The 24966-nt window shown below is 64.0% G+C and overlaps 1 protein-coding gene across 2 annotated transcripts in view; it reads right to left on the minus strand.

Annotated features, from left to right (window-relative positions):
* The window catches only part of GABBR1 (gamma-aminobutyric acid type B receptor subunit 1), a 42396-nt gene that overhangs the window by 2100 nt on the left and 15330 nt on the right, over positions 1-24966 (minus strand). For both annotated transcript variants that reach the window (XR_012648515.1, XM_075016921.1), the window contains exons 11-20: positions 24666-24908; positions 23689-23752; positions 7034-7111; positions 5224-5374; positions 3460-3592; positions 2657-2773; positions 1308-1415; positions 1104-1197; positions 593-720; positions 5-133 (exon numbers count right to left, since the gene is read on the minus strand). Coding sequence is in view for 1 of the 2 variants with exons in the window: in XM_075016921.1 (XP_074873022.1) it covers positions 5-133; positions 593-720; positions 1104-1197; positions 1308-1415; positions 2657-2773; positions 3460-3592; positions 5224-5374; positions 7034-7111; positions 23689-23752; positions 24666-24908 (1245 nt within the window). In the remaining variant the exon portion in view is untranslated. The remainder of the gene's footprint in view (positions 1-4; positions 134-592; positions 721-1103; positions 1198-1307; positions 1416-2656; positions 2774-3459; positions 3593-5223; positions 5375-7033; positions 7112-23688; positions 23753-24665; positions 24909-24966) is intronic.

Genomic DNA, 24966 nt, shown 5'->3' on the forward strand with positions numbered 1-24966 from the left:
TTACCTTGGGCACGAAGAGCACCACCAGGGTGATGTAGGAGGAGAAGACGACGGCCAGCGAGGCGAAGGCAAAGGCGGCGTCCTGCTGGCTGTTCAGGATCATGGTGACAGGCGCCGTGATGAGACATAGCACCTGAGGCACAGCCAAGGGGCGGCGTCACCTTACAGGGCGAGGCGGAGCTCTGACAGCCCAACGCCACGCCAGACCGCCGCTGCGCCCGCCTCGTAGAGCCGCACCAGTGGGGTGGTACCCAGGGCACAGGCACTGGTACAGCCCGGGGCGGGAGGGGGGTACTTGGAGGTCACAGTGGGGCTGGCTCACCACTGGGGTGTAGACAGCCATGCTCACAGCCCGGTGGGGAGCTGTGGGGCACACGCACTCACCGCCACGTTGTAGATGGCCATGCTCACAGCCCGGTGGGGAGCTGTCGGGGGAAGTTGTGCGGCGCAGTGGGTCACACCCCCCCCCATGTTGTAGATGGCCATGCCCACGGCCCGGTGGGGGGGGGTTATGGGGTGCATGCACTCACCGCCGCGTTGTAGACGGCCATGCCCATGTCCTGGTGGGGAGCTGTGGGGCACACGCACTCACCGCCACGTTGTAGATGGCCATGCCCACGGCCCGGTGGTCGTTGATCTTCTCGGTGGAAACGCTCTTTGTCTCGTAGGCCAGGAAGATGCCCAGAAGCAGCAGCAGCCCCTTGAACCCATAGAATATCCCTGTGGGGGGAGGGGGCAGGGCTCAGACTATGGGGGCGTTGGGGGGCAAAGGATGGGACGTGGAGGTGAGAAACCAGGAGATGGTGGGGGGGGGCACCACAGGAGGCACACAGCAGTGGCTGCTGTATGGGGGTCACTGACCCCAAACTCCAGCCCCCACCCATGGACCTAGGGCGCGGCTCCCCCCAGACACTGCCCCTCCCCCACCCGGGCCCCACTCCCTCCCCCAGACACCGCCCCTCCCCCACCTGGGCATGGGCCCCACTCCTTCCCACAGACTGCCCGTCCCCCGCCTGGGCATGGGCCCCAGTCCCTCCCCCCCCACGCTTCCCCTCCCCCCCAGCCTGGCCCCTCCCCCCAGGGCCTGGCCCAGCCCTGCCCACCCAGCCAGGTGTTCATCTTGGTGGAGCTGCAGTGCTCCAGCTGGGGCAGGATGGAGACGTCGATGTCGGTTTTCGGTTCCTCCTTGGTGAACTCCTGCGGTGGGGGGAAGGAGGGCGGGTGAGCGCGTGTGAGGAGCCGAGCCCCCGCGTGGGCCCCGCCCCCCGCCCCCCGCAGCGCTGTCCTGTCCTGTCCTGGGGCGTTACCTCGATGGTGCGATGCAGCGGGTCGACGATCTGCCAGATGGCCAGAACCACCACGTCCACCCCCACCAGCAGCCCCACCGTGGCGTACAGCTTCCAGGGCTCCAGCGTCTGCCCGACAGCACAGTCAGCGGCCGTCCCGCGCCGCGCGCGCCCCTCCAGCCCCCGCAGCCCCCACTGCGCCCCTCCAGCCCCCGCTGCGGCCCCCAGCCCCCCCTCCCCCAGCCCCCACTGTGGCCCCCAGCGCCCCAGCCCCCACTGCGCCCCCAGCGCCCCCTCCCCCAGCCCCCGCTGCGCCCCTCCAGCCCCCACTGCGGCCCCCAGCCCCCCCCTCCCCCAGCCCCCACTGTGGCCCCCAGCGCCCCAGCCCCCACTGCGCCCCCAGCGCCCCCTCCCCCAGCCCCCGCTGCGCCCCTCCAGCCCCCACTGCGGCCCCCAGCGCCCCCTCCCCCAGCCCCCACTGCGCCCCTCCAGCCCCCACTGCGGCCCCCAGCGCCCCCTCCCCCAGCCCCCGCTGCGCCCCCAGCCCCCACTGCGCCCCTCCGGCCCCCAGCCCCCCCTCCCCCAGCCCCCACTGTGGCCCCCAGCGCCCCAGCCCCCACTGCGCCCCCCAGCTCCACCTCCCCCAGCCCCCACTGCGCCCCTCCAGCCCCCACTGCGGCCCCCAGCGCCCCAGCCCCCGCTGCGGCCCCCAGCGCCCCCTCCCCCAGCCCCCGCTGCGCCCCTCCAGCCCCCACTGCGGCCCCCAGCGCCCCCTCCCCCAGCCCCCACTGCGCCCCTCCAGCCCCCACTGTGGCCCCCAGCGCCCCCTGCCCCGGCCCCCACTGCGCCCCTCCAGCCCCCACTGCGGCCCCCAGCGCCCCCTCCCCCAGCCCCCACTGTGGCCCCCAGCGCCCCCTCACCCAGCCCCCACTGCGCCCCCAGCCCCACTGTGCCCTCCAGTACCCCATGCTTCACTGCACTCTCTAGCACCTCACATTGTGCCCCATGGTGCCCCCCTCTCCACAGTGCTTCTCTGTACCCACAGCACCACCAGCTACCCAGGCACTCTGCCCCCTGCTCCCCACATGACCCCAGGGCCCCCCTGATGCCCTTCAGCCTGGCCCTCCCCAGGACCCCCCCAATGCCCTTCAGCCCGGCCCCCCCCCCACGGCCCTCCCCGCACGCTACAGCCTGGCCCCTCCAGGACCACCCCCACGCCCTACAGCCCGGCCCTTCCAGCGCCCCCCCAATGCCCTTCATCCCGGCCCCCCCCAGGGCCCCCCCAATGCCCTACAGCCCGGCCCCCCCCAGGACCCCCCCTACGCCCTTCAGCCCGGCCCCCCCCAGGACCCCCCCGACTCCCCCCCCACCTTGCGTCTCTCCTTTTTCTCCTCTTTCTTGGTGAAGACGGTGTGCACCCACCAGATCTTGGTGAACATGCTGCCGTAGGCCAGGCTGAACCCCAGCCCCAGCAGCCAGAGCCGGGCCTGCCGGGGGGCCGAGAGCAGGGTCAGATACCCTGCCGGGCCCCAGCCAGCCCTACCCCCTGCTGTGCCCCGGCCAGCCCCACTGGGCCCTGGCCAGCCCCACCCCAACCCCGCTTGGCCCCAGCCAGCCCTACCCCCCACCCTGCTGGGCCCCGGCCAGCCCTACCCCCGCCCCCACTGGGCCCTGGCCAGCCCCACCCCAACCCCGCTTGGCCCCAGCCAGCCCTACCCCCCACCCTGCTGGGCCCCGGCCAGCCCTACCCCCGCCCCCACTGGGCCCTGGCCAGCCCCACCCCAACCCCGCTTGGCCCCAGCCAGCCCTACCCCCCACCCTGCTGGGCCCCGGCCAGCCCTACCCCCGCCCCCACTGGGCCCTGGCCAGCCCTACCCACCCCCCCCCACTGGGCCCTGGCCAGCCCTACCCACCCCCCCCACTGGGCCCTGGCCAGCCCCACTCCCCCGCTGGGCCCTGGCCAGGCCTAACCCCCACCTCGCTTGGCCCCAGCCAGCCCTACCCCCCTGGCTGGGCCCCAGCCAGTCCCACTGGGTCTCCCTCAGCATCCCCCCACTTCCACCATGACCCCCCTCCCCCGAATTCAGCCCCCCCATCTGTGCCCTCCCGCCCCCTGGGCCCAGAGCCCTGCCCGCTTGGCTGCCCCCGCACACCCCGGCCGGCGCCGCCCCACCTGGCAGACGAAGGGGAACAGACCAGCCCCGATGTGGTAGCCATCCAGCCCCAGGGGGAAGACAGCGGCCAGCGCCAGCGTGCAGCCCACGGCCGTCATGTTGTTGAGATAGGGCTGGGAGTTCTGGATGTACCTGCAGGGCAGACACGGCCGTCGCACGAGGGAGCACCACAGCCAGGATCCGCCTCAGAGACCAGCCCTCCCGCACACGGCCGTCGCACGAGGGAGCACCACAGCCAGGATCCGCCTCAGAGACCAGTCCCCCCGCACGGCCGTCGCACAAGGGAGCACCGCAGCCATGATGCCCCTCAGAGACCAGCCCCCCCCCCCCCCCCGGACACGGCCGTCGCACGAGGGAGCACCGCAGCCATGATGCCCCTCAGAGACCAGCCCCCCCCCCCGGACACAGCCGTCGCACGAGGGAGCACCACAGACAGGATCCGCCTCAGAGACCAGCCCTCCCGCACACGGCCGTCGCACGAGGGAGCACCACAGACAGGATCCTCCTCAGAGACCAGTCCCCCCGCACACGGCCGTCGCACGAGGGAGCACCACAGCCAGGATCCGCCTCAGAGACCAGTCCCCCCGCACGGCCATCGCACGAGGGAGCACCGCAGCCATGATGCCCCTCAGAGACCAGCCCCGCCCCCCCCCGGACACGGCCGTCGCACGAGGGAGCACCGCAGCCATGATGCCCCTCAGAGACCAGCCCCCCCCCGGACACAGCCGTCGCACGAGGGAGCACCACAGACAGGATCCGCCTCAGAGACCAGCCCTCCCGCACACGGCCGTCGCACGAGGGAGCACCACAGACAGGATCCTCCTCAGAGACCAGTCCCCCCGCACACGGCCGTCGCACGAGGGAGCACCACAGCCATGATGCCCCTCAGAGACCAGCCCCCCCCCCCCCCGGACACGGCCGTCGCACAAGGGAGCACCACAGACAGGATCCGCCTCAGAAACCAGCCCCTCCAGACACAGCTGTTGCACGGGGGGGAGGCACAGACCGGCTCGTCCTCAGAGACCAGCCCCCCTGCACACGGCCGTCACACAAGGGAGCACCACAGCCAGGATCCGCCTCAGAGACCAGCCCCCCCCGCACACGGCCATCGCACGAGGGAGCACCACAATCAGGATCTGCCTCAGAGACCAGCCCCTCCAGACTTGACCATCGCACGTGGGAGCACCACAGCCCAGCTCCCCCTCAGAGACCAGCCCCTCTGGACATGGCTGTCGCACGAGTGAGCATCACAGCCAGAATCCCTCCAAGAGACCAGCCTCTCCAGACACGGACGTCACACGAGGGAGCACCACAGCCCAGCTCTCCCCCCAAGATCAGCCCCTTCAGACACCGCTGTCACTTTTGGGTGCTCCAAAGCCTGGCTCCCCTCCCCAGAGACCAGCCTGCTGCAGAAACTGCTGCTGCCTGGGGATGTCCCACGGCCTGGCTCATACTCCAGGCAGAGGGGTGTGGGGGGTACCCGCGAGGCACTGACCGGACGTGCCCGTTGTAGATGTTGAAGGCCAGGCAGACGGCGGCCAGCAGGATGCCCAGGCTGGGGGTCGCTGTTGGGGAAGGGATGGGGCTCGCCGTGGGGCAGGGAATGGGGGTACCCGTGGGGCAGGGCCGTGGGGCACTGACCGGACGTGCCCGTTGTAGATGTTGAAGGCCAGGCAGACGGCGGCCAGCAGGATGCCCAGGCTGGGGCTCGCCGTGGGGCAGGGGATGGGGGTACTCGTGGGGCAGGGCCGTGGGGCACTGACCGGACGTGCCCGTTGTAGATGTTGAAGGCCAGGCAGACGGCGGCCAGCAGGATGCCCAGGCTGGCCAGAACCGACACGGAGATGAAGAGTTTCTGGGACAGGAAGCGGAAGGTGGTGATGACCTTCGTGTAGTCGGCTGGCGGGGTGCCCCCTGCAGCAGAGAACACGATGAGGGAAGCTCACCCCAGCACAGACCCCCCCCGAGCTCTCCCCTCTGGAGGGGCCAGACGGGCTCTGCCTCCAGGCAAGGGGGCGGCGTCCCCAGCAATTCCACTGCCCCCGGAGCACCCCACAGCCAAACAAGCCCCCCACGCCCACGGGGACCTGTCTGCCCCCTGTGATGGAGTGGGGGGTACCTGTGTGTACGTGAGGGGCTCACAGAGGGCGGGGGGCTCCTGCTGAGGGTAACCCTGGTGCCCAGGTGACACCTCTGGGCTGCAGACAAAGGAGGAGGTGGAGCCTGAGGGTTTTGAAGTGGAACTGGGAGTTGGAAGCAGTGAGTCTGGGCTGGGAGAGAGAGAGACAAAGGAGGGGGCCAGGCCCCAGCTCTGGGGGCCCCTCGGGGCCTCCTCTCCTCAACATGGATGGGACTGGCTGTCTCTGCCGGCTGTACTGACTCCTCTGTACGATGCTGTGTCCTGTCGGCTAATAAACCCGCTGTTCTCCTGCTGAGTGAGAGTGACTCCTGCCTGCGGCCGGGTGGAGAGCTTGGGGGATCCCGAACCCCATCAAACCCTCTCAGCAACATCTCCTGCAGTCCCCACCGGCTGGATGGGACCCTGGGGGGCAGGACCCCAGGGCACCCACCCCCATAACCCCTGGATGCAGGGGCCAGGCCCCGGCAATGGGACCCTGAGGGGGGGGAACCCAGGGCACCTGTCCCCATGACCCCTGGCTGCAGGGGCCAGGCTCCGGCAATGGGACCCTGGGAGGCAGGACCCCAAGGCACTGTCCCCACAACCCCTGGATGCAGGGTCCAGGCCCCGGCAATGGGACCATGGGGGGGTTCCCCAATCCCTGGCAGTGGGAGCAACACCCCTTGGTGCTGTGGGATGTTCCCAGCCCCCAGCATGTGGCAGCTCCAGGCCCGCAGCGACGGGAACCCCAGGGGAGATTTCCCACAGTCCCTGGCGGGGTGGAGGCACAGACCTAGTGATGCTCTCTGGGAGTGGGGTCCCATGATCCCCGGCAGCAGGCAGGGCCAGCTACCCTGGCAACTGGAACCTTGGGAAGGATGCCCACAATCCTCTGCGGACGCTCAGCAAGGGGACCCCTGGGGGGCAATCCCACAATCCCCGACGGCAGGTGGGGCTGGGTGCTCAGCGGGGGGACCCCAGGAGGGCAGGTCCCACAATCCTGGTGGTGGGGGGGGCCGGATGCTCAGCGGGAGGACCCCAGGAGGGCAGGTCCCACAACCCCGGTGGTGGGCGGGGACAGATGCTCAGTGGGGGGGAAACCAGGAGGGCAGGTCCCACAACCCCGGTGGTGGGCGGGGCTGGATGCTTAGCGGGGGACCCCAGGAGGGCAGGTCCCACAACCCCGGCGGTGGGCGGGGACGGATGCTCAGTGGGGCGGAAACCAGGAGGGCAGATCCCACAAACCCGGTGGTGGGCGGGGATGGATGTTTAGCGGGGGACCCCAGGAGGGCAGGTCCCACAACCCCGGCGGTGGGCGGGGACGGATGCTCAGTGGGGCGGAAACCAGGAGGGCAGATCCCACAAACCCGGTGGTGGGCGGGGACGGATGTTTAGCGGGGGACCCCATGAGGGCAGGTCCCACAACCCCAGCAGCTTGGACAACCCCGACTCACCGATCCACTTGTCGTTGTTGTACCAGGAAAGGTTGTCCTTGGTGCTGTCGTAGTAGCCAATCTTCTTGTACACGCCACCTGGCGAGAGCAAAAGGGGTTAAAGCAAGTGGGGAGCTCCATCACCCCCGGCTGCGTTCAGGGCTGGTCGGGGGAGCACACAGGTGTGTGAGCCGAGGGCGGGGGGGCACACGGGGGAGCTAGGGGATGTTGGGGGGTGTGTACCGGGATGAGCGTAGCACACAGGTGTGTGAGCCGAGGGCGGGGGGCACACAGGGGAGCTAGGGGATGTTGGGGGGTGTGTACCGGGGTGAGCATAGCACACAGGTGTGTGAGCCGAGGGCGGGGGGCACACGGGGGAGCTAGGGGATGTCGGGGTGTGACCAGCGTGAGGGGAGCACACAGGTGTGTGAGTCGAGGACGGGGGACACACGGGGGAGCTAGGAGATGTTGGGGTGTGTGTACTGGGGTGAGCAGAGCACACAGGTGTGTGAACCGAGGGCGGGGGGCACACGGGGGAGCTAGGGGATGTTGGGGGGTGTGTACCGGGATGAGCGTAGCACACAGGTGTGTGAGCCGAGGGCGGGGGGCACACAGGGGAGCTAGGGGATGTTGGGGGGTGTGTACCGGGGTGAGCAGAGCACACAGGTGTGTGAGCCGAGGGCGGGGGGCACACGGGGGAGCTAGGGGATGTCGGGGTGTGACCAGCGTGAGGGGAGCACACAGGTGTGTGAGTCGAGGACGGGGGGCACACGGGGGAGCTAGGGGATGTTGGGGGGTGTGTACTGGGGTGAGCAGAGCACACAGGTGTGTGAGCCGAGGGCGGGGGGCACACGGGGGAGCTAGGGGATGTTGGGGGGTGTGTACTGGGGTGAGCAGAGCACACAGGTGTGTGAGCCGAGGGCGGGGGGCACACGGGGGAGCTAGGGGATGTTGGGGGGTGTGTACCGGGGTGAGTGTAGCACACAGGTGTGTGAGCCGAGGGCAGGGGGCACACGGGGGAGCTAGGGGATGTTGGGGGGTGTGTACCGGGGTGAGTGTAGCACACAGGTGTGTGAGCCGAGGGCAGGGGGCACACGGGGGAGCTAGGGGATGTTGGGGGGGGTGTACTGGGGTGAGTGTAGCACACAGGTGTGTGAGCCGAGGGCAGGGGGCACACGGGGGAGCTAGGGGATGTCGGGGTGTGACCGGGGTGAGTGTAGCACACAGGTGTGTGAGTCGAGGGCAGGGGGCACACGGGGGAGCTAGGGGATGTTGTGTGGTGTGTACTGGGGTGAGCAGAGCACACAGGTGTGTGAGCCGAGGGCAGGGGGCACACGGGGGAGCTAGGGGATGTCGGGGTGTGACCAGGGTGAGCAGAGAACACAGGTGTGTGAGCCGAGGGCAGGGGGCACACGGGGGAGCTAGGGGATGTCGGGGTGTGACCAGGGTGAGCAGAGCACACAGGTGTGTGAGCCGAGGGCGGGGGGCACACGGGGGAGCTAGGGGATGTCGGGGTGTGACCAGGGTGAGCAGAGCACACAGGTGTGTGAGCCGAGGGCGGGGGGCACACGGGGGAGCTAGGGGATGTTGGGGGGTGTGTACCGGGGTGAGCGTAGCACACAGGTGTGTGAGCCGAGGGCGGGGGGCACACGGGGGAGCTAGGGGATGTTGGGGGGTGTGTACCGGGGTGAGTGTAGCACACAGGTGTGTGAGCCGAGGGCGGGGGGGCACACGGGGGAGCTAGGGGATGACGGGGTGTGACCGGGGTGAGTGTAGCACACAGGTGTGTGAGTCGAGGACGGGGGGCACACGGGGGAGCTAGGGGATGTTGTGTGGTGTGTACTGGGGTGAGCAGAGCACACAGGTGTGTGAGCCGAGGGCAGGGGGCACACGGGGGAGCTAGGGGATGTCGGGGTGTGACCAGGGTGAGCAGAGAACACAGGTGTGTGAGCCGAGGGCAGGGGGCACACGGGGGAGCTAGGGGATGTCGGGGTGTGACCAGGGTGAGCAGAGCACACAGGTGTGTGAGCCGAGGGCGGGGGGCACACGGGGGAGCTAGGGGATGTCGGGGTGTGATCAGGGTGAGCAGAGCACACAGGTGTGTGAGCCGAGGGCGGGGGGCACACGGGGGAGCTAGGGGATGTTGGGGGGTGTGTACCGGGGTGAGCGTAGCACACAGGTGTGTGAGCCGAGGGCGGGGGGCACACGGGGGAGCTAGGGGATGTTGGGGGGTGTGTACCGGGGTGAGTGTAGCACACAGGTGTGTGAGCCGAGGGCAGGGGGCACACGGGGGAGCTAGGGGATGTCGGGGGGTGTGTACCAGGGTGAGTGTAGCACACAGGTGTGTGAGCCGAGGGCAGGGGGCACACGGGGGAGCTAGGGGATGTTGGGGTGTGTGTACCGGGGTGAGTGTAGCACACAGGTGTGTGAGCCGAGGGCAGGGGGCACACGGGGGAGCTAGGGGATGTTGGGGGGGGGTGTACCGGGGTGAGCAGAGCACACAGGTGTGTGAGCCGAGGGCAGGGGGCACACGGGGGAGCTAGGGGATGTTGGGGGTGTGTGTACCGGGGTGAGTGTAGCACACAGGTGTGTGAGCCGAGGGCAGGGGGCACACGGGGGAGCTAGGGGATGTCGGGGTGTGACCAGGGTGAGCAGAGCACACAGGTGTGTGAGCCGAGGGCGGGGGGCACACGGGGGAGCTAGGGGATGTTGGGGGGTGTGTACCGGGGTGAGTGTAGCACACAGGTGTGTGAGCCGAGGGCAGGGGGCACACGGGGGAGCTAGGGGATGTTGGGGGGTGTGTACCGGGGTGAGTGTAGCACACAGGTGTGTGAGCCGAGGGCAGGGGGCACACGGGGGAGCTAGGGGATGTTGGGGGGTGTGTACCGGGGTGAGTGTAGCACACAGGTGTGTGAGTCGAGGACGGGGGGCACACGGGGGAGCTAGGGGATGTTGGGGGGGGTGTACTGGGGTGAGCGTAGCACACAGGTGTGTGAGCCGAGGGCGGGGGGCACACGGGGGAGCTAGGGGATGTTGGGGGGTGTGTACCGGGGTGATTGTAGCACACAGGTGTGCGAGCCGAGGGCAGGGGGCACACAGGGGAGCTAGGGGATGTCGGGGTGTGACCAGGGTGAGTAGAGCACACAGGTGTGCGAGCCGAGGGCAGGGGGCACACGGGGGAGCTAGGGGATGTCGGGGTGTGACCAGGGTGAGCAGAGCACACAGGTGTGTGAGCCGAGGGCAGGGGGCACACGGGGGAGCTAGGGGATGTCGGGGTGTGACCAGGGTGAGCAGAGCACACAGGTGTGTGAGCCGAGGGCAGCGGGCACACGGGGGAGCTAGGGGATGTCGGGGTGTGACCAGGGTGAGCAGAGCACACAGGTGTGTGAGTCGAGGACGGGGGGCACACGGGGGAGCTAGGGGATGTTGGGAAGTGTGTACCGGGGTGAGCAGAGCACACAGGTGTGTGAGCCAAGGGCGGGGGAGCACACGGGGGAGCTAGGGGATGTTGGGGGGTGTGTACCGGGGTGAGCGTAGCACACAGGTGTGTGAGCCGAGGGCGGGGGGCACACGGGGGAGCTAGGGGATGTTGGGGGGTGTGTACCGGGGTGAGCGTAGCACACAGGTGTGTGAGCCGAGGGCGGGGGGCACACGGGGGAGCTAGGGGATGTTGGGGGGTGTGTACCGGGGTGAGTGTAGCACACAGGTGTGTGAGCCGAGGGTGGGGGGCACACGGGGGAGCTAGGGGATGTTGGGGGGTGTGTACCGGGGTGAGCGTAGCACACAGGTGTGTGAGCCGAGGGCAGGGGGCACACGGGGGAGCTAGGGGATGTCGGGGTGTGACCAGGGTGAGCAGAGCACACAGGTGTGTGAGCCGAGGGGCACACGGGGGAGCTAGGGGATGTTGGGGGGTGTGTACCGGGGTGAGTGTAGCACACAGGTGTGTGAGCCGAGGGCGGGGGGGCACACGGGGGAGCTAGGGGATGTTGGGGGGTGTGTACCGGGGTGAGCGTAGCACACAGGTGTGTGAGCCGAGGGCGGGGGGCACACGGGGGAGCTAGGGGATGTTGGGGGGGTGTGTACCGGGGTGAGTGTAGCACACAGGTGTGTGAGCCGAGGGCGGGGGGCACACGGGGGAGCTAGGGGATGTTGGGGGTGTGTGTACCGGGGTGAGTGTAGCACACAGGTGTGTGAGCCGAGGGCGGGGGGCACACGGGGGAGCTAGGGGATGTTGGGGGGGTGTGTACCGGGGTGAGTGTAGCACACAGGTGTGTGAGCCGAGGGCAGGGGGCACACAGGGGAGCTAGGGGATGTCGGGGTGTGACCAGGGTGAGCAGAGCACACAGGTGTGTGAACCGAGGGCGGGGGGCACACGGGGGAGCTAGGGGATGTTGGGGGGTGTGTACCGGGGTGAGTGTAGCACACAGGTGTGTGAGCCGAGGGCGGGGGGCACACGGGGGAGCTAGGGGATGTTGGGGGGTGTGTACCGGGGTGAGCGTAGCACACAGGTGTGTGAGCCGAGGGCGGGGGGCACACGGGGGAGCTAGGGGATGTTGGGGGGTGTGTACCGGGGTGAGCGTAGCACACAGGTGTGTGAGCCGAGGGCGGGGGGCACACGGGGGAGCTAGGGGATGTTGGGGGGTGTGTACCGGGGTGAGCGTAGCACACAGGTGTGTGAGCCGAGGGCGGGGGGCACACGGGGGAGCTAGGGGATGTTGGGGGGTGTGTACCGGGGTGAGCAGAGCACACAGGTGTGTGAGCCGAGCGTGGGGGGCACACGGGGGATATAGGGGATGTCGGGGTGTGACCAGGGTGAGGGGAGCACACAGGTGTGTGAGTCGAGGACAGGGGGCACATGGGGAGCTAGGGGATGTCGTTGGGTGTGTTCCGGGGTGGGGAGCTGAGGTGCTTGGTACTTCTGGGGCTGGGTGTGTCACAGTGTGTTTGGGCGAGTGCTGTTTTGTTGTTGTGCTGAGTGCCTGCGGAGTTCTGCATGTTGCGCGGAGGGTTCATGTGCGGCACCGCGGAGCATCAGACGGGACTGTAGCGTTTTGCTGTGAGGTGTGACCAGAGGTGGTTGTGGTGCTGGGTGTGTGTCGTACTGTTGCAGGGTGTGGTGGTGCGTTGAGCAGTGGGGAGGGTTGTTGTGGTTGGCTGTGCTGCATGGCAGGGGGGACTGGAGTGTGGAGCTGGTGCATGGGGCAGGAGTTTTCGAGGTGTTGTGCAGGGTGGGGGGTGTTGATGACTGTTGCAGAGATTGTTGATGAGCTGTTGCACAGGGCAGGGGTTGTTGAGCTGTGGCACAAGAGGGGGGGATGTTGGGTGAGCAAGGCCTGCTAACAAGCTATTGCGTGGGGTGAAACTTATTGAAGTGTTATCCAGACAGCAGCTGTGGTGCTGTTGCTTGATATGGGAGTTTTCAAACTGTTGCCCAGGGTGAGGGTTGTTGAGCTGTTGCCTGAGGCAGGGGATTGTTGTGTGAATGGGGTTTGTTGACAAGCTGTTGCACCAGGCAGCAGTTATTGAGCTGTTGCTCAAGTGGGATTTTCGAGATGTTGCGCAGGGAAGGGGTTGTTGGATGAAAAGGGTTTGCTGTCAAGCTATTTCCCAGGATAGGAGTTGTTGAGCTGTTGCGCAGGGTGGGGGTGGCTGTGTGTGATGGAGTGGGGGGAGTGCCTTTGTGAGACTCAGGCTGGATGTGTGTGACAGGCAGAGCAGCTCCCAGCGGCTAAGAATGGCCCCTGGGGCTATAACCTAGACTGGCAGGTAACACCTCTGCCCTGAACAAAGAGGAGGGAGGAGCCAAAGGGGGGTTTTGAATCGGAGGCGGCAGTTAGAAGCGGGGGAGAGGGAGCTGGAGGGCAGCCAGCCTGGCGAGCGGGGAAGCTACACCCCAGAGGGGCCCCCCTCGGGCTCCTCTCCCCAGGATGGGTTGGAATGACTGTCTCTGCCGGCTGTACTGACAATTCTGTGCTGAGCTGGGCCTCTGTCACCTCATCAACTTCCTGTTCTACCTGCTGAGTGAGAGTCACTCCTGCCTGCTGATGGGGGCAGTGCTTGGGGACCCCTGAACCCCATCACACTGTGCATGCAGGGGTTGCTAAGAAGCTTTGCCTGGTGGGGGTTGTCGAGCTGTTGTGCAGGGCGGGGGTGGCTGTGCATGCAGGGTTGTTGACAAGCTTTGCTGGGTGGGAGTTGTTGAGCTGTTGCACGAGGCAGGGGTTGTTGTGCATGCAGGGGTTCTTGACAAGCTTTGCCGGGTCCCGGGCAGGGGTTGTCGAGCTGTTGCGCGGGGCGGGGGTGGCTGTGCATGCAGGGTTGTTGACAAGCGTTGCTGGGTGGGGGTTGTCGAGCTGTTGCGTGGGGCAGGGATGGCTGTGCATGCAGGGTTGTTGACAAGCATTGCTGGGTGGGGGTTGTTGAGCTGTTGCACGAGGCAGGGGTTGTTGTGCATGCAGGGGTTGTTGACAAGCTTTGCCGGGTCCCGGGCAGGGGTTGTCGAGCTGTTGCGCGGGGCAGGGGTGGCTGTGCATGCAAGGTTGCTGACAACCGTTGCTGGGCAGGGGTTTTTGAGCTGTTGCACAGGGCGGGGGTGGCTGTGCATGCAGGGTTGTTGACAACCGTTGCTGGGTGCGGGTTGTCGACTGTTGCATGGGGCGGGGGTGGCTGTGTGTGATGGGGTTCAGGGGTCCCCCTGCACTGCACCCCGTCTGCTGGCAGGAGTGACACTCACTCAGCAGGTACAACAGGAGGTTTATTAGGCAACAGATGCCCAGTTTCTCACAGAAGCGACAGCACAGCAGTCAGAGACAGTCCTTCCAACCCGTCCGGGGGAGAAGACCCCGAGGGGTGCCCCTCTGGGGTGTAGCTTTCCCCCTCCTCAGGCTGGCTGCCTTCCAGCTCTCCCTTTTCCTAGCCTCTCACTGCCGCCCCGATTCAAAACCCAGCTCAGCTCCTCCCTGCTCTTTGTTCAGGGCAGAGGTGTTACCTGCCAGTTGTAGCCCCAGGGTCATCCTTAGCCACTGGGAGCTGCTGCTTGCCTCAGACATCCAGCCTGACTCACACATGCACTCCCCCCACTCCATCACATCTCTCCCCCCTTCCAGACCGCACTGAGCGGGGTCACTTAGCCAGTGACCTGGGGAAGATCGGGGCCCTCCCTGCGTGACAGCGCATCGGCTATGGTGTTATTGCTCCCCTTCCCATGGACCACCTCCATGTCGTAGTCCTGCAGGAGCAGACTCCACCGCAGGAGCTTGGCGTTGGCCCCTTTCATGTGATGCAGCCAGGTCAGGGGTGAGTGATCGTTGTACACGGTGAAACGCCGTCCAAACAGGTACGGCTACAGCTTCCCCAGCGCCCACACCATGGCCAGACATTCCTTCTCTATGGCCGCGTAGCTCTGCTCCCGGGGCAGCAGCTTCTTACTCAGGTACATGATGGGGTGTTTCTCCCCTTTGTCATTCACCTGCATTAGCACCGCCCCCAGCCCCACGTCTGAGGCATCGGTGAACACCAGGAAGGGTTTGTTGAAGTCTGGATTTGCCAGCACTGGGGCCCTGACCAGAGCCTCCTTCAGCGCGCAGAGGGCCTCTTGGCACTGCTCTGTCCAGACCACCTTGTCAGGCTTTCCCTTTTTACACAGCTCCGTGAGGGGGGCTGCGATGGAGCTAAAGTGGGGCACAAACCTCCGGTAGTACCCTGCCATCCCAATGAAGGCCTGTACCTGTTTCTTAGTCTGGGGTGTGGGCCAATTTCTGACAGCCTCCACTTTAGCTGGCTCTGGCTTTAAGCAGCCGCTGCCCACCTTGTGGCCCAGGTAGGTCACCTCAGCCATTCCCACCTTGCACTTCCCTGCCTTGATAGTCAGACCGGCCTTCTGGAGTCGGTCCAGCACCTGCTTGACTTGGGACACATGGTCCTCTCACGTCTGGCTGAAGATGCAAATGTCGTCCATGTAAGCCAGGGCAAAGCTCTCCATCTCTTTCAGTAGCTGGTCCACCAGACGCTGGAAGGTAGCGGGTGCCCCCTTGAGGCCAAAGGGCAGGACCAGGAACTCGTAGAGCCCCACAGGGGTGATGAAAGCCGACTTCAGCCGGGCATCTTGGTCTAATGGCACTTGCCAGTACCCCTTGGTGAGGTCTATGGTGGTGAGGTAATGGGCTCCCCCCAGCTTGTCTAAAAGGTCATCAGGCCTGGGCATGGGGTAGGCGTCCGATACGGTGATGGCATTAAGCTTGCGATAGTCCACACAAAACCGAACAGATCCATCTTTTTTAGGGACTAACACCACGGGAGAGGCCCAGGGGCTGGAGGAGGATTGGATCACCCCCAGAGCCAGCATGTCATCAACCTCCCGCTCTATGTCCTGAGCCGTCCTCCCTGTGGCTCTGAATGGCACACACTTGATAGGGGCGTGGGTGCCTGTCTCTATTCAGTGGACAGCCAGGTCAGTGCGTCCGGGTCTGTCCGAGAACAGCTGTTGATGCGAATGCAGCACCTCCTTGATCTCCATCTGCTGGGCAGGGGTCAGCTGGTCTGAGAGGGAAATAGACTCCAGCAAGGAGCCGGCTCCAGTCCCTGTGAGCAAATCCACCAAGGGATCATCCCCCTGCCCCTCCCAGTGTCTGCACACGGCCAGCACCAAGTTCTCTCTGTCCCAGTAAGGTTTCATCATGTTCACATGATAGACCCAGTGGCTGTGGGCCCGGTTTGACAGTTCCACCACATAATTCACGTCATTTAGCTGTTTGACGACCTTGAAGGGCCCATCCCAGGCCGCTTGCAGCTTCTTCCGCCGCACAGGTACAAGGACCATCACTTGGTCCCCAGTGGCATAGGCTCGGGCCCGGGCGTTACAGTCATACCAGACCTTTTGCTTCCTTTGGGCCATGGAGAGGTTCTCCCTGGCCAGGCCCATGAGCTCGGTGAGTTTTTCCCGGAAGGTCAGTACATACTGTACCACTGACTCCCCTTCAGGAGAGGCCGTCCCCTCCCACTCTTCTCTGAGCAAGTCCAAGGGTCCCCGTACCTTCCTTCCGTACAGCAGCTCAAACGGGGAGAACCCCGTGGATTCCTGGGGCACCTCCCTGTATGCAAACAGCAGGTGGGGTAAGTACTTGTCCCAGTCATGGGGGTATTGATTCATGAAGGTTCTCAGCATCTGCTTCAGAGCCCCATTGAACCTCTCCACCAGCCCATTGGTCTGCGGGTGGTAGGCTGTGGCCCAGGTGTGCCGGACCCCACACTTGTCCCACAAGCTTTGCAGTAGGGCCGACATGAAGTTGGACCCCTGATCTGTGAGGACCTCCTTGGGGAACCCCACTCTGCTGAAAATGGACAGCAGTGCATCCGCCACGGTGTCAGCGTCGATAGAGGTCAAGGCCACTGCTTCTGGGTATCGCGTGGCAAAATCTACCACTACCAAAATATATTTCTTCCCAGAACACGTTGCCTTGCTGAACGGTCCCACTATGTCTATAGCCACTTTCTGGAAAGGCTCCTCTATGATGGGCAGTGGCCTCAGGGCAGCTTTCCCCTTGTCCCAGGTCTTCCCTACCCTCTGGCAGGGATTGCAGGACAGGCAATACAGACGGACAGCTGCAAAGATCCCTGGCCAGAAAAAGTTCTGTAACAACCTTCTCCTAGTGCAGTGGATCCCCTGGTGTCCTGCGAGCAGGATATCATGGGCTAGGTACAGCAACCTGTGCCGGTACTTTTGGGGAACCGCCAGTTGCCTCTGTACCTTCCATGGCTCCGCTTTGCATCTGGGAACCCACTCCCGGTACAGGAATCCCTTTTCCCACAGGAATCTCTCCCTGCAGCCCTCCCCCAGCTGTGGAGCTGGGCTGAGACTGGCCAGTTCCCTCAGCTTCTGCAAGGAGGGGTCTCTCTGCTGCTCTGCCTGGAATTCTTCGGCTGGGGCAGGGGCGGATGCTACTTCCCCATCCCTGCCTGGCTCCAGCACACCTGGCCTGTGAGATCTGGTTTTTAGGGGCCCCCTTTCTCTCAGGGTTGGCCCCTGTGGCTCCTGTGACTTTGGCTGGGCCTGTACCCCTGAATCTGGGGAACGCACCCCTCGTTTTCTTTGGCTACGGGTCAGGACCAGGGCACGAGGGCGTTCACCTGGCCAGTTCTCCAGGTCAGCCCCCATCAGTACGTCCGCCGGCAAATGGCTGTGCACGCCCACCTCCTTGGGGCCTTCCTTCTTCCCCCATTTCAGGTGCACCCTCGCCATGGGCACCTTGAAAGGGGTCCCATCAATTCCTGTTATCGTCAGGTGGGAATCGGGTATCATGCAGCCCGGTGCCACCACCCCGGGTCGGGCCAGCGTCACGTCAGCGCCTGTGTCCCAGAACCCCGTGACCTTTTTCCCGTCTACTTCGAGGTGTTTGAGACACTTGCTCCACAGAGGTAGTGCTGCCCCCACTCTGTAAACTGACCTCTGAGCATTTGGTCCCCCTGAGGAGCTGGTCTGTGGGGCGGACTCGGCCCAATCCGAGTGCCCACTGTCAGCACCACCCGCCTTGGCCGCCAGCCCCTCTGGCTTCTGGGACTCCACCCAGTTGACTCCATGACCCCCCGGCCTGCTCAACCTGTCTGGGAGCCTGGGGCACTGGGCTGCTCTATGCCCCTTTCGCCCACAGCGATAACAGCCTGGGTTTTGTTGTGTCCCTCGGGCCGGCTGCTCTGTCCGGGCTCTGTTTGGCTCTCTGGGGGGTGGGTGGCTGGCCCCTCTTTCCTGGGCTCGCCCAAGAGGTGGTCCCCTCTGCCGTACAGTCAGGGACCGGTCTCTCTGAGATTCTCGGCTTCTCCGGGACTCCCTCTCCCTCCGGGACTCCCTCTCTCTCCGGGACTCCCTCTCTCTGTGGGGCTCACTTTCAAACCTGGCCCGGCTGTTTGTGAAGTCATCTGCCAGTTTCCCTGCATTGTGTGAATCCCCCGGCTTCCGGTCCACGAGCCACACCCTCAGGTCAGGTGCGCACATCTCGTAGAATCGCTCCACGACCGCCAGCTCGATCAGGTCCTCTACGGACTGGGCTCCCATTCCGAACGCCCACTTCCGGTAGTATTGCCTCAGGCGGGCGGTTGTATCTACATGGGTTTCCTCTGGCCTCTTCTGTGCCTCCTGGAACTTCTTCTTGTACATCTCCGGAGTCAGCCCGAACTTATGCAGCAGGGCCTGTTTGAACCGTTCATAGTCCCCAGGCTGCAGCCCCTCCAGCTGGCTGAGCACCGCTGTGGCCTTCTGGCCCAGCAAGGGGGTGAGGTGCCGCAGCCACTCAGCTGGGGGAACCTCATGCAACTCACAGGCTTGCTCAAAGGCGGTGAGGAACTCGTCCATGTCCCCTGGGTCCTGACACTGGGCCAGCACACGCGTCTCCAAGTGACTGGCCACCCCGAGCCATCTGGCCCTCTCCCCGCTTACCGCAGCTGGGGCCTCTTGGCGTCTCGCCTCTGCCATGGCCCGCTCATGCTCCCGCTCTCGCTCTCTCTCCTTCCGTTCTCGTTCTTTCTCCTCCCGCTCTCGCTTTCTCTCCTCCCGCTGTGTCTCTTGTAGCTGGCGCTCATGCTCACGCTCTTTCTCGTTCCTGGCACTCACGCTCCCTCTGCCGTTCCTGGGCTTCCAGTTCCTTTAATTTCACTTCGAGCTCCAGCCGTCGCAGCTCTGCGGCGGGGGACTCTGCCCGTGATGGACCACCGCTAGCTGAGCGCGACCTGGCGGGCACCGCGTCTGTCTGACGGCGTCGAGCCCCAGCTCCTGTCGGAGAATCCGAAACGCTTCCCGAGGCTGACCAGCCACTTTCTGCCGGGAGAGGCTCTGCCCCCCCGGATCGGTCATTCTCTTCCAGCTGGGGATACCTGTGTGTATGTGAGTGGCTCACAGAGGGTGTGGGGTCCTGCTGAGGGTAACCCTGACGACCAGGTAACACCTTTGTACGGGAGACAAAGGAGGAGGTGGAGCCTGAGGGGTTTGAATTGGAACTGGGAGTTGGAAGCAGTTAGTCTGGGCTGAGGGAAAGAAAGACAAAGGAGGGGGCAAGGCCCCAGCTCTGGGGGCCCCTCGGGGCCTCCTCTCCCCAACATGGATTGGACTGGCTGTCTCTGCCAGCTGCACTGACTCCTCTGTACGATGCTGTGTCCTGTCGGCTAATAAACCCGCTGTTCTCCTGCTGAGTGAGAGACTCTCCTGCCTGCGGACGGGGTGCAGAGCTTGGGGGACCCCAGAACCCCATCACACTGGTGTCAGGAGTGGGATGTTCTGCACCCCGAGGATGGAGCATCCAGCAGTAAGTGACCGGGGCCCTGGAAGAAGTGGGGCCTGCGAGACCCAGGTGTGCTGAAGGGCAGTGAGGTGCAGTTCCCCAAGGCGGAGGGGCCTGCGGCCAAACCCAAGCAACTGCGGTCGTGGTCCTCGAGAGGGGGTGTCACACCTGAGGAGGGGTTACTCCTGGGAATCTGTTGGAGTCGGTCCCAGAAGGTGGAGGGGCCGAGAGCCCAACCCCCAGGAACAAGTGACCCCTGAGGAGGCTGACGCTGAATGAGTTCTTCCCAAGACAGGGTGCTCATGGTCCCTGAGAGCGGGTGTCACACTGAAGAAGGGGTTCCGCTGGGAGTCTGTTGGAGTCGGTCCCAGAGGGCAGAGGGGCCTATGGCCTAACCCTGGGCAGCTTGTGACCCGCAAGGAGCCTGGCACACTGAAGGGATTCTTCCAGGAATCGTGGGGTGCAGAGGGCATCAGCCTGAGAGCCTGCAACCACGGTCAGCAACTCTGCTGTGAAGTGGCAGCACCTGGAAACCGAATCGAGATTAAAAAAGCTGGACAAGGCAGCGTCGATGTGCAGTGGCAGAGCTGAGGGTTAAGGAGAATCCTGCAGAGGTGAGCCCGGATCGGGGCAGGGAACCCTGGACTGCCTGGAGCTCTGAACCGAGTGGCCTGCCGCAGCTCAAGGAGGGAAGGAGCGATTCCAACCCATCATCTACTAGTGGCCAAGACAGACCTGCGAAGAGTTTTCCAGGCCTGGGCCGAGGAAGGTGCCTGTGTGGCTGTGCAGGAAAGCAGCTGATCCACTGGGAATGGCAAGTTGTCTGTGAGAGAAGCTGCTTCACCTTCTGTGTGTGTGTGGAGACCAGCCGGGGGGGCTGGGACAAAGGAGAGAGTGTCTCCCATTGTCTGTCTGTGTTGAACAGCAGCAGCAGCCTGGGGAGAGAGCAGAGCCTGCGTTTGGAAAAGATGCCAATGAGGAAACTAGCCCATTGTCTGAGGAAGATTCCCCAGCCTGGGGTGGCTGGAGAAGGAACCACCAGAAAAGAGCATTCCAGGTGTGTCTCTGAATCCAGCCATGGGGGCTGGAGCAGAGGGAATGGCTCTGGGATGGGCAGTGGTGTCACTGCTAAGGACACTGGTCCTTGGTGCAAGAAAAGTGCTTCTGCTTCTGGGGAAGTGAATCCTTTGCCTGAGCCTGTGGGGGCTCAAGATGGAGCCAAGATCCCAGAGCTGGATCTGAGGGCAGCTGAAGCCCAGATGGGAAGTGGGCCTACCTCTGTGTCTCTCGGGGGGATGATGCTTTAACTCGGTCTGATCCAGTTAGTATCATCAGGGAATCCCAGAGACCAGACGATTCTGGTACTTGTTCTTTGCCTGATGCTGAGGTGTTACTGGGAGGGGGTGAGAGGACTCTGTCCTACCAGAGTCATCCTCTCGCCAGGACACAAGAACAGACGGGCAATGGAGTTATGCTGAGTGATGAAGATAAAGGAGCTGGTAGCAGAAGGGAGGAAAGGGACCCTGACCTTCTGTCTGGTGGTACTGGCTGTCTGCCTGGAGGGGGATTACGTGGGAATCTGCCTGATGGGCCAGAAGTGATCCTGGGTGTAGGTGAACCCCAGGAGCTGGTTGTGGCTCAAGGGAGCAGTGCCCCCGTGGAGGCAGACAGGGGTGAGTTAGTGTTTGGGGAAGCTCTTAAGGAAGAGAATTTCCCTGAAACTTTTCCTGACCTGTCTGTGGGTACTGCAGAAAATGGGAGTGAGGTGAAGGAGAGTGAACAGGAAAGGTGCTTGTCTGTAAGCACCAGAGCAGCCCTTTGCCTGGGGAGAAGTTTGTTTCAGCTCCTGATGGCCAGGACCTGCCTGAGTGTGAAACCACTGGCTGTGCTCTGCAAGGGTCCAAAGCAGGCAGGGTAAAAGTTTCTCAGGAATTGGAAGCTGGTGCAAGTAAAGTGAAAACTATCAGGTAGTGTGAGCAGCCCTGTGAGAACCAAGTAAAACAGCTGCACAGTCAGTCTCTGTAGGATGCAGGAGAGGTTCAGCAATTCCCCATCTCCAGATGCTAGAAACACTTATATTCTCACACTGGACTCCAATTCTGATTCCACTGGGAGGCAGAAGTTGGAGGTAAAAGGACAAAGGAGCTGTGGGCCTGGTGGGCCAGTAAGGGATAAACAGGGATTCCTCCATGTGGATTCTGCGTCTGGGACTCACAAAACAACTCTCAGAAAGCAGTTTGGTTTGCAAATTTCCAGGCTGGCTGGGAGGGGGCCGTCTCCCTGAGATCATCAATGGCCCAGCTCTTGTTAGAAGGGAGGGCACAGCCAGAGAGATCAAATTTCCACCCCAGGGGGCAAGAGAGAAGATTAGAACTTGATGGTGCTAAGAAAGGCCTCAGCCATTTATCCCCAAAATACCAGATTCTCAAGGCTGTTGCACAAAGGTTGTGGTCTACCAAAGAGCAACGTAAATGTGCAGTTGCAATGGGTTTGTTCTGTTACTCACGCTGACTGTTGTAACCAAGGGGTGCTGCTACCAAAAGCTGTAGAATTGTACCATGTACTGAAGGTTTGGAAAGAGCCATGTGACATGATGACATTGATGTAGAAGCATGAGTTGTATGTTGAAGGAGTCTGTAACTCTGAAATGTCACCGTTGTTCCCTGTAACTAGTCTTGCAACCTCTCACGTGAGGAGGAACATTCCAAACCTATTGTGTGGCATGGAAGGGGAAACTGAGGCACACAACCATTTTGGTGGTCTGGCTAAATGCCAAGGGTGGAAGCATTTGTACCTTCTTTTACTGGACTGTAACTGAATTCCAGACATTTGCCGGAGCAGCTGTATGGGCTGGTGGTCACACAGGGCAGGGCCCAGACCAGAAAAGAACTATTTGATCTGTTGATGCTGCAGCATCTGTATGGGCTCTGCCTGCCCGACTTGAGAACGTGGCTGACGGACCGGGGCCGAAGCAGGGAGACCAACCAGCCTGAGGGAACTAAAGGGACTTGTCCGGCTGCATCACATGAAAAGGGCCAATACCAAGCTCCTGAGTTGGAGCCTCCCCCAGCAGGATTATGACATGGAGGTGGTGCACATGAAGGGAAGCACCGAGGGTACAGCCGAAGCCCGATCACGAGGGGAGGGCCCCGAACTTCCCCAGGTCACCGGCTGAGTGACCCCGCTCAGTTCGGTCTGGAAGGGGGGAGAGATGTGATGGAGTGGGGGATACCTGTGTGTATGTGAGTGGCTCACAGAGGGTGTGGGGTCCTGCTGAGGGTAACCCTGACGACCAGGTAACACCTTTGTACGGGAGACAAAGGAGGAGGTGGAGCCTGAGGGGTTTGAATTGGAACTGGGAGTTGGAAGCAGTTAGTCTGGGCTGAGGGAAAGAAAGACAAAGGAGGGGGCAAGGCCCCAGCTCTGGGGGCCCCTCGGGGCCTCCTCTCCCCAACATGGATTGGACTGGCTGTCTCTGCCAGCTGCACTGACTCCTCTGTACGATGCTGTGTCCTGTCGGCTAATAAACCCGCTGTTCTCCTGCTGAGTGAGAGACTCTCCTGCCTGCGGACGGGGTGCAGAGCTTGGGGGACCCCAGAACCCCATCACAGAGGCTCTGCCCCCCCGGATCGGTCATTCTCTTCCAGCTGGGCAATCAGCTGGGCCTTGGTCGCCTTCCCCACGGTCAGGCCCCTCTCTCTGCACAGCCCCGCTAGCTCTGCCTTCAGGAGTCGGGTATAATCCATCTCCCCGCTATCTCCCGGGGTATCCACTCACCAGCAGCAGCTGCAGGAATTGCTCTGTTCCCCCTCTGGCTCTTGTGAGGCTCCTTCCTTCTCTTGCGCTCAGTCAGCCACTGCTGGGAGCTCATCCATGGGTGCAGTGCATCCCACTGCTGACACCAGTGTGATGGGGTTCAGGGGTCCCCCTGCACTGCACCCCATCCGCTGGCAGGAGTGACACTCACTCAGCAGGTACAACAGGAGGTTTATTAGGCAACAGATGCCCAGTTTCTCACAGAAGCGACAGCACAGCAGCCAGAGACAGTCATTCCAACCCGTCCTGGGGAGAAGACCCCGAGGGGTGCCCCTCTGGGGTGTAGCTTCCCCCTCCTCAGGCTGGCTGCCTTCCAGCTCTCCCTTTTCCCTAGCCTCTAACTGCCGTCCCCCGATTCAAAAACCCAGCTCAGCTCCTCCCTCCTCTTTGTTCAGGGCAGAGGTGTTACCTGCCAGTTGTAGCCCCAGGGTCATCCTTAGCCACTGGGAGCTGCTCTGCTTGCCTCAGACATCCAGCCTGACTCACACATGCCCTCCCCCCACTCCATCACACTGTGCACGCAGGATTGTTGACAAGCGTTGCTGGGCGGGGGTTGTCGACTGTTGTGCAGGGCTGTGAGGGGATGTCACTCACCCTGCAGCTGTTCAATGAGGGTCCAGGCCATGCGGGAGCCGCTGGCGTCAAACACCACATGGCCCTAGGTGGGGAGACACACAGAGCGGGTCACCAGGCGCTCCTCGCAGGCAGCAGCAGTAGGGCTGTCATCCACGGGCAGCACCCCCCGCGCGCCCACTGTCTGGGGCTCCAGGGCCCGAGCCTCCCAGCAGGACCTCAGCACCCATGGGAGCCTGACGCTGGCCTGAGCCCAGGGCCCCCCGCTGGTGGACGGAGCTTGGGCCTCGCTGGGGCACCCCGCCCCCCGCACTGGGCTGCTGTGGGGTGGGAGCTAAAGATAGTGCAGGGGCGGGCATGGGGGCTGGGGTGCAAGGCACAGTAGTAAGTTTGGATGTTCACGGCCAGGGAGATAAGATGGACAGGCCTCATTCAGGGGAGAGGTCAGGGTTCGGGTGCACAGGCTGGGGGCACAGGATCCAGGCCAGGGGGCACAGGGCTGGGGGCACAGGGCCACTCACCGACACCCCCTCGCAGGCGGAGGAGTTGAGGGCGCAGTAGATCTCGTCGGTGATGGGGGGCATTAGGGGCACAGGGCCACTCACCGACACCCCCTCGCAGGCGGAGGAGTTGAGGGCGCGGTAGATCTCGTCGGTGATGGGGGGCTGTTAGGGGTGGGGATGGGGGTCGCAGGGCCACTCACCGACACCCCCTCGAAGGCGGAGGAGTTGAGGGCGCGGTAGATCTCGTCGGTGATGGGGGGCTGTTAGGGGGTGGGGATGGGGGTCGCAGGGCCACTCACCGACACCCCCTCACAGGCGGAGGAGTTGAGGGCGCGGTAGATCTCGTCGGTGATGGGGGGCTGTTAGGGGTGGGGATGGGGGTCGCAGGGCCACTCACCGACACCCCCTCAAAGGCGGAGGAGTTGAGGGCGCGGTAGATCTCATCGGTGATGGGGGGCTGTTAGGGGTGGGGATGGGGGTCGCAGGGCCACTCACCGACACCCCCTCGAAGGCGGAGGAGTTGAGGGCGCGGTAGATCTCATCCGTGATGTTCTTGTTGTTGTAGTTGAAGTCCTCCAGCCGCAGCCCCTTCTTCGCCAGCTCGGCCGAGGTCTTGTTGAGCGCCAGCGCCAGGGCCCAGATGGCGTCGTAGGCCAGGGGCGCCTCCTGGAACCCCCCCGTCTCCTCGGGGTTCTTGCCCAGACGCTTCTGCAGCTTCTCAATGAACTCCTGGGAGGTCTGCAGGGCCGGGGTCGAGGCAGTCAGCTGGGCGGGGGAGGGGAGTGCTGACCCCTCC

Source organism: Carettochelys insculpta, chromosome 22 (assembly GCF_033958435.1).
Source record: "Carettochelys insculpta isolate YL-2023 chromosome 22, ASM3395843v1, whole genome shotgun sequence".
Taxonomy (NCBI): domain Eukaryota; kingdom Metazoa; phylum Chordata; order Testudines; family Carettochelyidae; genus Carettochelys; species Carettochelys insculpta.